This window comes from Daucus carota, chromosome 3, assembly GCF_001625215.2.
Source record: "Daucus carota subsp. sativus chromosome 3, DH1 v3.0, whole genome shotgun sequence".
Lineage (NCBI taxonomy): Eukaryota > Viridiplantae > Streptophyta > Magnoliopsida > Apiales > Apiaceae > Daucus > Daucus carota.
Genome location: NC_030383.2, coordinates 59,938,062 through 59,950,231, shown reverse-complemented (window position 1 = coordinate 59,950,231; position 12,170 = coordinate 59,938,062). Strand labels below are relative to the sequence as shown.

At 36.9% G+C, this 12,170-nt stretch overlaps 2 protein-coding genes across 2 annotated transcripts; one reads left to right on the top strand and one right to left on the bottom strand.

Moving 5' to 3' along the window:
* The first annotated feature begins 688 nt into the window (after positions 1 to 688).
* LOC108212835 ((R)-limonene synthase 1, chloroplastic-like) lies at positions 689 to 3,682 on the top strand. The gene is made up of 7 exons (XM_017384547.2): positions 689 to 833; positions 922 to 1,189; positions 1,295 to 1,667; positions 1,764 to 1,982; positions 2,075 to 2,213; positions 2,693 to 2,941; positions 3,224 to 3,682. The coding sequence occupies exons 1-7, from the start codon at positions 723 to 725 to the stop codon at positions 3,515 to 3,517; spliced, it is 1,653 nt and encodes a 550-aa protein (XP_017240036.1). The 5' UTR covers positions 689 to 722; the 3' UTR covers positions 3,518 to 3,682.
* An 892-nt stretch (positions 3,683 to 4,574) lies between these two features.
* LOC108214309 (ubiquitin-activating enzyme E1 1) lies at positions 4,575 to 11,771 on the bottom strand. Its single transcript, XM_017386243.2, has 7 exons — positions 11,602 to 11,771; positions 11,199 to 11,417; positions 10,071 to 10,288; positions 7,188 to 7,982; positions 6,079 to 6,947; positions 5,561 to 5,993; positions 4,575 to 5,396 (listed from the first exon to the last, which is right to left on the bottom strand). The coding sequence occupies exons 2-7, from the start codon at positions 11,341 to 11,343 to the stop codon at positions 4,794 to 4,796; spliced, it is 3,063 nt and encodes a 1,020-aa protein (XP_017241732.1). The 5' UTR covers positions 11,344 to 11,417; positions 11,602 to 11,771; the 3' UTR covers positions 4,575 to 4,793.
* Between the last annotated feature and the right edge of the window lie 399 nt (positions 11,772 to 12,170).

Below are 12,170 nucleotides of genomic sequence, written 5' to 3'. Positions count from 1 at the left end.
TCTGTAGAGTTTGGCTTGAGAAAAGATCTTCCCAGGTGTATTCACCTGTTTTTACACCTTTCTGATTGGCCCTTATCATTTGGTTATTTATTCTACGTGGCCATCCTTGTTGATTTAGTAGCTCATATGCACCTGGTGATCCTGTTGGAAACTGTGACTCCGGCAGATAGCTCACCGGAGGTGAATACATGAAAGCTTCATCTGACTTTAAGCTCAGTCAAAACTCTGAGATTTTTTTTTTTGTTTCAGTTCTTCTGCTGAGATTTCAAGGAACTTTTAGGGTGCTCAAAAAGTTACATGCGTTATATATTACACAGTTTGTCAAAAAAAGAAGGAAAGATTACATGCGTTGCTTGCAATTCTCTTGTGTACATTAGCAAGTGTGTCTCATCAGCAGAAGCAAGAGGCTTGAGAACAACAATGTCATTAATACCAGCTGGCAATAGTGTCTAATTTTGAAAAAAAATATTTCAAAAGTGTCTAATTTTGAAAAAATATATTTCAAAATACTCATGAAAAAAAATTAAAATTGTGGGGTGCAAAGTGAAAATATGAAATCTGTTAACTTTAACGGTCAATTAACGGTGAGTGGTCAAAGGGGTGCAAAACGAAGCGCTTTTCAAACTTAAGGGTGCATACTGCCAAAAAAAATTGTTTGAGACCAAATCGAAAAAGCGCCTAAACATAAGGGGTGCAAAGTGTCAATCACTCAAGGAATTAAGATGAGTACTCTTATTGTGAATCATCCTTTTCCTGTCGTAAGGCGGTCTGAAAATTACGAGCCTTGTATCTGGGACGACGATTTTGTGCAGACCTTGGCCACTGATTACACGGTAATGTCTTGTTATGATTTTTTTCAGGTTCGATTATGAATTATGATATTGAGTTGATATCTAATTGTTCTGCATTTCATGCTAACAGAAAGAACGTTTTAACGGACGAGTGAATGAGTTGAAAGGAAATGTGATAGAGATGTTGAATGATGTTGCTAAGCCTAATTTAGATCAACTCGAGCTAATTGATAATTTGCAAAGACTTGGATTGGGTTATCATTTTGAGAAAGAAATAAAGAGTGCCTTGATGAAGATATATGAGGATCAGAGTTCTGAGACCTTGAAAAGGAATGATTTGCATGCTGCAGCTCTGAGATTCAGACTTCTCAGACAACATGGATATGATATCTCACAAGGTATGATATCTTTTTATGTTTTGTTCGGCTTAATTGCACTGAAAACACGTGTCAAGTCTTTTACTCTATAGTCTATATCTTAGTTCGTGTTTGTGTGATGTGAAGATGTTTTTGAGTACTTTATGGTGGATGGAAGCTTCAAAGGTTGCCTTTGCGAAGATGCTAAAGGAGTCTTAAGTTTGTACGAGGCGTACTACTTCTCCTCTGAAGGAGAGTCTATTATGGAGGCTGCATGGAGCTTTACATCTAAAACCCTGACAGAAATTTTAGACAATATAACTGATCCGAATCTTAGCATTAAAGTGAGACATGCCTTGGAACTTCCATTGAATTGGAGGATGCCAAGATTAGAGGCCAGGTGGTATATAGATTTCTACGCAAGAAGCAACAACATGAATCCTGCATTACTAGAGCTTGCCAAGTTGGACTACAACATTTTGCAAGGATTATACCAAAAGGAGCTTAAAATTGCATCAAGGTAGTCAGTCATGTAGAAGATTTTCACCAAAGAGGTATTTTTTTATACATTGCATGCTCTTCAATTTTTTCCCATGTATTGGAAATATGCATGCAGATGGTGGAAGGAACTAGATGTGTCCACGACATTAAGCTTCGCTAGAGATAGGCTGGTGGAATCCTTCATATGGATGGTGGGAATTATCCCTCAACCACAATTTGGGTATTGCAGAATTGAAGTAGCTAAAGCAATACAAATGATCTCAGTTATAGATGACATATATGATATTTATGGTACTGTGCATGAACTCGAACTCTTCACCGATGCCATTGAAAGGTTTGTACTTAGCTTTTCTTGCTGACATACAACTCTACAAATATCCCATTGATCTTCAATATTGACATCAGTAGCCATATTTTTGACTCTAGGTGGGATATAAATTCTGTACAACTTCTTCCAGACTACATGAGGATTTGTTTTCTCGCGCTTTACAACATGGTGAATGAGACAGTTCACTACATTTACAGGGAACAGAATGTTGATGTTTTACCAAACCTAAAAAAAGTGGTAATCTTGATCACATGTATACTTACTTTGGGTCCTAAACATATATCAGTACCGGAAAAGAGGGCCCTGATCTATCATTTCTTCATTCAAAACGTTAGATTGTGTAGCTTCTGTCCTCTTTTTCTTTTTAACCCTACATGATCAAGCGTTTACAAACCTAAACGCTACACGATCTAGCGTTAGAAGCCCTAGACGCTAATTTATGTAGCGTTTTACTCCTAAAACGCTATAGATGATCGTTTAGCATTTTGCAGTGGTTTTCAACCCTAAACGCAACAATATCTAGCGTTTTCTTCCCAAAATTGAAACGCTAGATTATCAAACGGTTATTAAATGATATTTGGGGCCTTTTTTTTTTAACTCTGTTATTTTGGGCATTAGCTATAAGTTTTATGATATATGGGTTTTTACTAATTCCGTCTCTTAACACTTGTAACAATGCTCCTAAATCCTAATTAAGTTCAATCAATCTTGAATAGTGGATTGATCTGGTGAAATGTTACTTGGTGGAGGCACGGTGGTATCATAGTGGATATACACCAACACTGGAAGAGTACTTGGAGAACGGCAAATTGTCAATAGCATTACCTAGTGTTGCAACTCAATCTTACATTTTCTCAGCGAATCCAATTGAAAAGGAAGCATTAGGGTTTCTGGAGGACATGCCTGATATATTACACTCATTAGGAACACTATGTCGAATAGTCGACGATTATGGAACCTCCTCGGTATGAAAATCATTATCATATGAGTAGCGCTACAGGCACATAAAATTGGGTACAAAATTCTGCACAGAATGACATGATAATTGAGGTGGGATGTTTTAATTGGAGCTATCTTTGTGAACTCATTCAATTCTAATCAAAACTTAACACATGTCATTTTGTGAAAAAATTTGTACTCAATTTTGTGCATCAACTTAACACACACGTGTATTATCTATAGGACTTTGTTTCTCCTAAATATGTACTCGACCTAAGTTCGGTGAGTACAACCTTGATCCTGTGTAGGATGAGATAGCGAGAGGAGACGTTCCCAAGTCGATCCAGTGTCACATGTTTCATAACGGAACTAGTGAAGAAGCTGCGCGAGCTGAAATGAGGGCCTTAATGAGGAAGAAATGGAGAGAGATAAATGCTTGTCGAGGTCGGGACATGCCATTGTCAAGCCCTAATATTGAGACAATGTTAAATGTTGGTAGATCAGCTCACTACATTTACTATGACAGTGATGGATATGCTGGTCAAGATGGTAAAAGCAAGGATATGTTTCTTTCACTCATGGTTCAGCCTGTCCCCCTGTAAGGCAGAGTGAAATTTCCTGTTTCAGCTCATTTTAGTTGCTACAGATGTTTCAATATTGTTCTCGTGTTTCAGCTATTTGTGTGATGAGCTGAGATTCATATGTATTTTTTTCGTTAATAGAGTAGTTAAGTGTGTGCTTTGTTTATCAACCCGCTTTCATAGTAATTGTTTGTTTCAAAACGGTGCTAGTTTTGTGTTGCGCGGAGTAATTTTTTTAATCAAAAGCCGTCCAACGGATCAATCCAGGATAGTTTGCTGGTTAACCTAGTTGCAAGAGATGCAACATTCTGTGTCGCGTCCCCGTCGCCGAATGTATATAACTCAGGGGACGGAGGTAGTACTAATTTATGAATTTTAAGAAACTGTAATTGATTTGAATTGTGTCCGGTGACGATTGATAAAGTGACGCATATCTGTGCAGAGTAGACAAACATGCAATAGTAGGCGAGTTTAGTTTTTATTTTATAAAATTTATTGTTTTAAAAAAATATATGAAGAAAACTGAGTAAGATATAAAAAAAGTGTAAATAAGTGAAGGGGAGGAAGGGGCGTTAGGGATAAAGCTGGCATTCCTGAAACAATTTATAACAACTTATGTACCACCCCGGGGGTTGCTCAGATTTGTTTCATTTTATTTTGATCATGAATCCACAAAATTTTGCTTAAAAGAGAGCGCCCGTTTAGTTTCTATAGAAGTGATTTTAAGCTGTTTTCTATTGTAAGTATAAAAAAATTATATGTATCGATAATAAGTCGAAAAAATACTAGAAATCAGTTATATACTTATATTACAATAAAGAAAAATAACTAGAAGTTCAAAGAAAAATTAAAATTGAAAGTTGATGGCATATATTTACAACTGCTCCAGTGCAGTTCACACAAGAGGGATCTTTGCCACATTCTCCTTTGCGTTGGCGATGCTATTATATACTGCTTCCATCAGACTTGGCATGATAGACTATGCTTCAGCTTACGCTTTACTTGCAAGCTCGATTCAATAAGATATTAAATTCCCAAAATCTTATCCTTCAATATAGAGAGAGATAACGCGGCAATGTTGCGGTTTCAAATTGTACACTTAAAATTATTTATTATTGGTTTATTACCAAACATCTGAAAGAATGTACTAGTTATGATTACACACCGGCGTTACTGCATGTATATATGGCCAATTATACAAATTACAAAGGGGTATAAATGTCGATGGCATTGATGTAAATCAAAATCTTTAAGCATGCAAAGAGCTCTCAGCTATCTAAAGAAGTGTATCCAGCACCTATCGGAAGTAAATGGATATCTGCGGTATGTCAAGGTCAATTTCATCATCCTCATCATCCTCACAAGCCACCACAACATCCAGATGACGACGGTAAGATGGAATCTCCATCTTGGCCACCTCTCTTGCCAAATCCACAACCTTCTTGTCCATCCGGTCTTTGTGGTGAGGAAACATGTTATTGTAGAGCAAGCAACTTCCGCATGATATACTATAAGCATTCAGCCCTTTATTAGAAAACCACTGAAGAAGCTCCCTCAAAGTAGGATTATCTTTAATAATCCATCTGTCCCAGATAGACCAGCTCATATCCCGGTGCTTAACAACTTTAGGAGGGACAGGCTCTGCCATGGAAAATAAAGGTAGAGCCAAGTTTGCAAATGTGTTGCGGAAATCTTCTACTTTATGCATTCCATTCAGAACCTTGTAAAGCTCCAGGCAGACAAGTCCTGTGGCCATTGCAGTGGCTGTTGCAATCGCAGGAATAATCCTCCCAGCAATAAATTTAGCTTTCAACTTATCAACTTCAGGGATGCTGTAGTTTCTTGCCCTCATGTTGGCAAGTGCAGCTATCATGTCCATGTGGTAATTTGTATCGTCATCCTGCACAAATGACATGTAGGACATGATATTAGATATACTAGACACAACCCTGAAAAGCAATATATTGGTGGGTATTGAGATGAGAGGATAAAAATACTCCATGTGACGCACAAGGAAAAGTAACCAACTAGAACAGATGCAATGATTGTAAAGAAATAAAACACCTTCTCAAATTGAATTGGTTTCATCCTGAAACTGGACGGAAGAGTCTTGCGTAACTGCTCTAGCTTTGTGGTTAGTTCATCTATGACTGCACTGTCATCTATAGAAGCAGCAGTTAGGTTTGTGACTTTCTCGTCAGTCTCAATTTTGACACCTGCCTGTGGTCTAAATTCAGGGACCATAACTTTATCAATAGCTTCTTTCAATGCCTTGGGTTTCTTTACCCAATCAGGAACAGAGATGCCAAATGTTTCAGCACGTAGTATGGATGCTGCCATGACAAAATGCAGATTACTTGGATCAGAGGTAGAGAACTGCAGTGGTTGAGGAAAACGTTTGGGTGCTGACCAAAATGGAGCTCCGGTACTAGTTGGAGCATCCTCTGGAAAAGTAAAAATCAACTGTTTCACACGGTCAGAAAAATATTCTTCAAACCTAAAGACAGAAGAAAATAAGTATCACAAACATTTCTCCCATTTATGTTATAACACAAAATAGGAACTGAATGTCAAGCATGCACCTTAAACGAGCCCATGTAATGCAATCTTCAAATGTTTCACATCTTTCCTTGTCAAGGCACTCAAGAACCCGTTCTAAGTTGTCCCTGGCCTGAGCATCACCAGCATTGATCATAGCATTGGTATACTCACTTGGATTGGAAAGATATGCATTCACTTCAGCTGGTGTCTTCTCAAGCAAACCTTCAAATTCCGATCGGGCCCATGTCAAGCAATGATCGATGTTGTGAGGGAATGAATGGACAGTACACATGGGTGCCTGTTTCTCTGGTGGATCCCTCGAGGCACCATAGTTCTCAGTTAGATGAGGAATAACCACCTGGGTGTTGCACTTGGCCCCTAGGGTTCCCGACTCTAAAAGTGGCTTTTGAAAATACAAGCATTTCTGATCAACATAGAGCCTAGCATTAACATTGTCCAAGGCATTAAGCACAACATTTAGATTCTCCCAAAAGGTATCATCAAAAACATTTTCTGTCTCAGGGCCAACACGATTCTGCAATGCATTTATGTTAAAACTAGGATTTATCAATGCAGCAGCTGTAGCAGCAACACTTGATTTGGCCTGTCCTATATTCCAATCACGGAAAAGAAATTGCCTGCTGAGGTTACTCTTCTCAATAACATCATCATCAGTTACAGTTAGCTTTCCTCGACTGCTACAAGAAACTCCCATCAGAGCTAAATTCTTCAGGAATTCACAGCCAAGAGCACCAGATCCCACAACAAACACCTGAGCATCTTCTAGTTTCTTCTGGAGTTTAGCCCCAAAAACTGATATCTGTGCATCATACCTGCTGTTTAACGGTCGGAAGTCATTAAGATCCAGCTGCTCAGTAGGGAGTGACTCAATCGAGTCAAAATAGAAGAACTACACACATTGACAAAAACGTAGGGGGTTAAGTTACAGTGGACGATAATATACCTTTAAAGAAAAATATGTATATCATTTCTTTGATATTGGCTTGTGCACAGAACGTGTGTGTCCAAAATAAACTAAGCACAGCAAGTCCGTATTAAAGAACAATAGTTCAAATAAACAACCAAACAGTACATCCCAGTATAAAGCAGTCTATCAGTTAGATAAAAGGACTACTGAAGAGAAGGGTACCTGGAAAAGTGGATGAAACTTTCCCGAGCATGCTTTCATAACCTCCTGACCAACAATTCCACCAAACATAGCAGCCATAGGATTCAGAACAGCTCGGGCACCAAATGCAAAGTGCCGCAGAAGCTTTGGGTCAATATCATCCAGTTTCCCATGATTCAAGTTATCATTGATGTTTCCAGCAATAGATACAAGTTTATGTGCATCTTCTTCTGAACCAGCAACAGGTAATCGTCCTAACTCAGACTCAAACTTGTCAAGTGCTTGAAAAGCCAAGTGCAAGAGAGGTGGCCTATCAAATTTGGAAAAATCACTCAGCAAAAATTCGCCTGGATCCTTAAGTGCCTCTTTCAATGGCTTGAAATCTAAGACTTTAGGCTGCTTCACTTGAGTTACGATACCTCCTCCTTCATATGCATGGAAATTCGTGGTATCTTCCTCAAGATTAAAAGAATATGGTCTTGAATTAATTATCTTGTGTGGCTTTCCATCATTGAGTTCTGTCATTCCCCTAACTTCTGAGAATACAACAAGATCCCCATCCTGAAACTCGAGCCTTTCATCATCAACACACGACACAAATGCAGGCTTGTCGTTACTGATAGATGCAATAATACCGGTGTGAGGTTCTTCACCATCAACATCAGCCACAGTAAATCCTGGGCCGAAATCACAGAACACATTACCAAAAAGACCTCGCACTTCCGTTTTTATAAATGCAATAGGAGGTTGATGATTATGACAGTATTCATTAAATGCAATCGCCGTCTCCAAATTGGTATCAGTAAAAACAACTGCCTGCATAGAAAGGGAACGTTATTGTATATATATACGTACAATACTGGAAAATACCCCTCAAGAGAGACTAGTCAGCCAGTTTTATAAAATGAGAAGATTAAATCTAGATGGCTTCTTTTTTAAAAAGGCATAGATTACTACAAATTAAAAAGATAGCTAAACTGTGAATATCATCACAGGATAAGAAACTATAACAGCAGTCAAAACGGTCAAGTATAAACTAATTTTATAATAAGTACACTTTCCTGGAGATTGGTAACTGCAAGGAGAAGCAACAGGGTGATTTCCATGTATAAACTACATTTACCTGAAACCGAGGATAATGGTGATCTCAAACACTTAACACCCTGGGAGAAGAATGCATCTAAGATGCAATGCAAGGTCTTTGCAATTGCAAACATAACCATCGATAGTTTTATGGAGGAAAAGAGGCAAATGTTTGACAAACTAGAATCCTTGAATAATGTGGTCCAGCAAGGCACCAAACTCTCTTATAGTGACAAATGGCAATGCAGAATGTAAGTTAACAGGTTTATGTTGTTCTTTGTAGAAGAAGATAATTTAGCTGGTATATACAGATCACGATTCCACTATATTTCCCTACAGGATTAAGGGCTCACAGAACTAGGATGTAAAGTGATGCCGGCCATTTACAACAACAAAATCGCAAGCCTTCACACAAAAAGGCAACTTACCAACATACAAGATGTGAACTTGGCACAGAAATTGTACAAATACCAAGTACCAACAATTTAATTTTGGAAATGTCTATCCAATTTCAGTGTTTCACCCTTATGCATAATACCGATAACAGCTGCTTCGGATGGAAATTGGTGAAAGGGGTGCAATAAAAAACGAAAATTAAAATTAAGGGATGCATTCTGCCCAAAATTAGAAGTTCAAGACCAAATCGAAAAGGTTACTAAATATAGAGGGTGCAAAGATTAAATAAAATCATACACTGTCCACCCAAAACTCAGGCCACTAATTACTAGCCATATCAAGAACTTCTATTTAAATCATTATACGATTTCAACATATAAACAGAAGACTTTAGGGATACCCAGTGTATATAAATAGATCTGACACAACGTGTTGTGCTCAATCCACTTCACATCGTAGCTTCTTGATTAACAACATGATGCCAAGGAAGTATCATGATATTTAAGTAATGTCTAACCCTTAATGGAACACAATCAAAGTGCAGTTAATTGAGACAGAAGTTTTATAAGAGCGATGCCGACTGCCTAGCTCCAGTTTTCACCCAAGTAAGCATACTCTAAATAAGGTTTCCTTGAGAGCAAACAAATTTGAAGTTACTAATTTTTACAAACAAAACAAGATGCATAAGAATACCAGTATACCACTAGTTTTAATGGACAGCAATGAAAAAAAAAAGTTTGTAATAATGTTATGTTATTATTAAGAAATATAGTTAATTGTAATTTACTACTTCCTCCGGCCCACCCAAATGTTTACATTTGGGTTGGGCACGGAGGTTAAAAAAATATGTAAAGTAAGAGTGAAAAAGTAAGAAAGGTGACGATAGATGTGGGACCAATTGATATTTAATGTATAAAGTAAGTATAGTGGAGAAAAGTAGGGGGTAGTTGATTTTTATATTATAAAATTTTACTGTATTTGGTAAGTTCTGAATTTAAAGAATTGGATGGGACATCCCAAAAAAGGAAAGTGTAAATAAATAGTTGGGACAGAGGGAGTATGAATATTGGATACATAGTTTATTATGTATGTTCTGGATTATAGTAATATAAAGGATTTCTAAAGCAAAACTTAATTGTTTATATTACAGACTTCGTCAACTATCCTCGTTGTCTAGCTTAGAAACATGTTAAAGTATATTTTGCATCAGAAGGTAAGACGATCGCAATGATTTGACTCAGTAAACAATATGTGTATGTGTGTGTGTGTGTGTGTCTATGTATATGTATATGTATAGCTGTATACATATAAGCTGCCTGTGTGCTATAAATCACCACAAAGATGACAGGGTAAAAAAAAAATTTGATAGCATTCACAGAAAGATATAGAAATTATGATCTTCGTAAATTGGATGAAGTATAGTACCTGAAAATCAGATAGCTTCTCTTTTGTCAATTTTGACATTAAGGTAGATACAGCAACAGCGTTGTTGAGTTCCTGAAGTTTTTGAACAGAAGCAAGTGCTCTGTTCTTACCAATATCATTCTCTGTAAAAATGAAGTTGCTGGATAAATCCCACAACTCAACATTCCCTTCATCATGCAGAGTGACAGACTTGACACCAGCTAGTACAAGGTTCTTTGCTGCACGTCATTGATCACATTTGTAAATTAGCTTGTTACGTATGTCAGCGTTTTACAGCATATTGTGCAGTCGAGTCAAGCTAGATTAAGCATAAATCCGGAAACAAAAAAAATTATAATGAAACACGTTGAGTACAAAAAAAGTTACATATTATAGAACAAATTGAGTACCAAACAAATACGTTAGCAAAAAAACTTTAAAAGCAGTTCACAGGAGATTTAGTAAGAACATTATTTCAATCTAATGAAATGGATAGAAAATTGGCAGAAGTTGTTCTACACAATACATATTTGTAGCACTTGAAAGTTGAAACCATAACATTAACACAGTATCAGAAGTACATAATTTTGTAACTGCAAGTATAAATGTGTAGCTTTAAATACATGTGATCATGTACTCGTGGTAAGGGTGATTATAAGTAATTGAACAATAATCCGCATCAGCACATGTATAAGTTCCAGCTTTAGCCGAATTCCACAACAATAATAATCAATATTTCAAGTACCTAAAACAAGGCATACTAGACACGAACACAAAACTTAAGAACTATTGTGTGCTTTTTGTTTACTTGCAGATTTGACAAAACGAAATACAAAAGTGAGAGGAAACCTAGTAACTAGTTTAAATACGGATCTAAGCAATTATGCACAATCAGATTAATGTTTCATTTAACAACCTAGCATTTTTACACATGTTCCATTTTCAGGTACAAGTTTGTCATACTTACACGACACGAAACGCCAAATTCAAAATCAAATTCCTCGACTCATTTCCATGTGTCAAACTAACAACTCTAACAAACTAAAAAGAATCTGCTAACTAAACAAATCTTAACAAACTAATCTCCACCATAACAACTTAAAAATCGACAAAACAACAATTCAACAAAAAAAAACTCAAATTCAATACCGATTTCAACGCCAAGGCCTCTCATGCCAGAAACAAGAACATTCGAAGCGAACAACCGCCTCATCGTCTCGCGCCCGTACACAGCAAGCTGCCTACTATGAAGATCCTCATCGATATCCTTCGAATTCTCGATATTCATATCCATAGTCAATTCAGCAACACCACTGCTACTACCTTGTAAGAATCCAACTCCAACGCGAATCAAAGCGCCGCAAAACCCTAGCCAGAGCAAAATCAAGAGAAAAACACGGAGATAATCAAGATCAGAGGATCTAGCAACGAGTAATCCAGGTATAATCGGAGCGATTAGTGCGAGAATTAGAGTTAATTTAGTTAAGTTCATAGTGATTAGAGCTGATTTGAGATTGATTATGAAAAAAGTGTGTGCGCGTGTGTAACGTACCGATTTGAGGTGTGTGATGAATCGGTGGGGAGATGTTTTTAAGAAAAGAAATGAATAAAGATGAGAAGATTGAATTGGTCTGTTTTGTGGTTTTGACTTTGTTAATCGAATACTAATGGCGAGCTGGGAGGAAACTTCACTGTAGTGAATATATTCTTGTCATTTCTTGTTCCAAAAGTTATTATAGCCTGCGGTTAATTTAACTTCAAAAATTCGATAACTATCTATCCAAGAAGTAGGGTTGTATCTTCAGCTCAATCGCAACACCAACCCGTAACCGATCCGTGTATTACGGATAATCCCAAAATGTTGGTGGTTGTGGATGGATTTTTTAATAATCATTAATTTGCAGTTTGGTTGCGGATTCATATTTTCTACCAGCGCAACCGCCAACCGCATATTATATGAATTAAAATATTTTTTATTATATATATATATATATATATATATATATATATCTTTTTATATTTACATATAAAAATTCACATAAATAAATAAAAGTTACTAAAGTAATGAAACTTAGATTCTCTATACTAGGCACAATATCTATTACAATATGTAATCGAAGT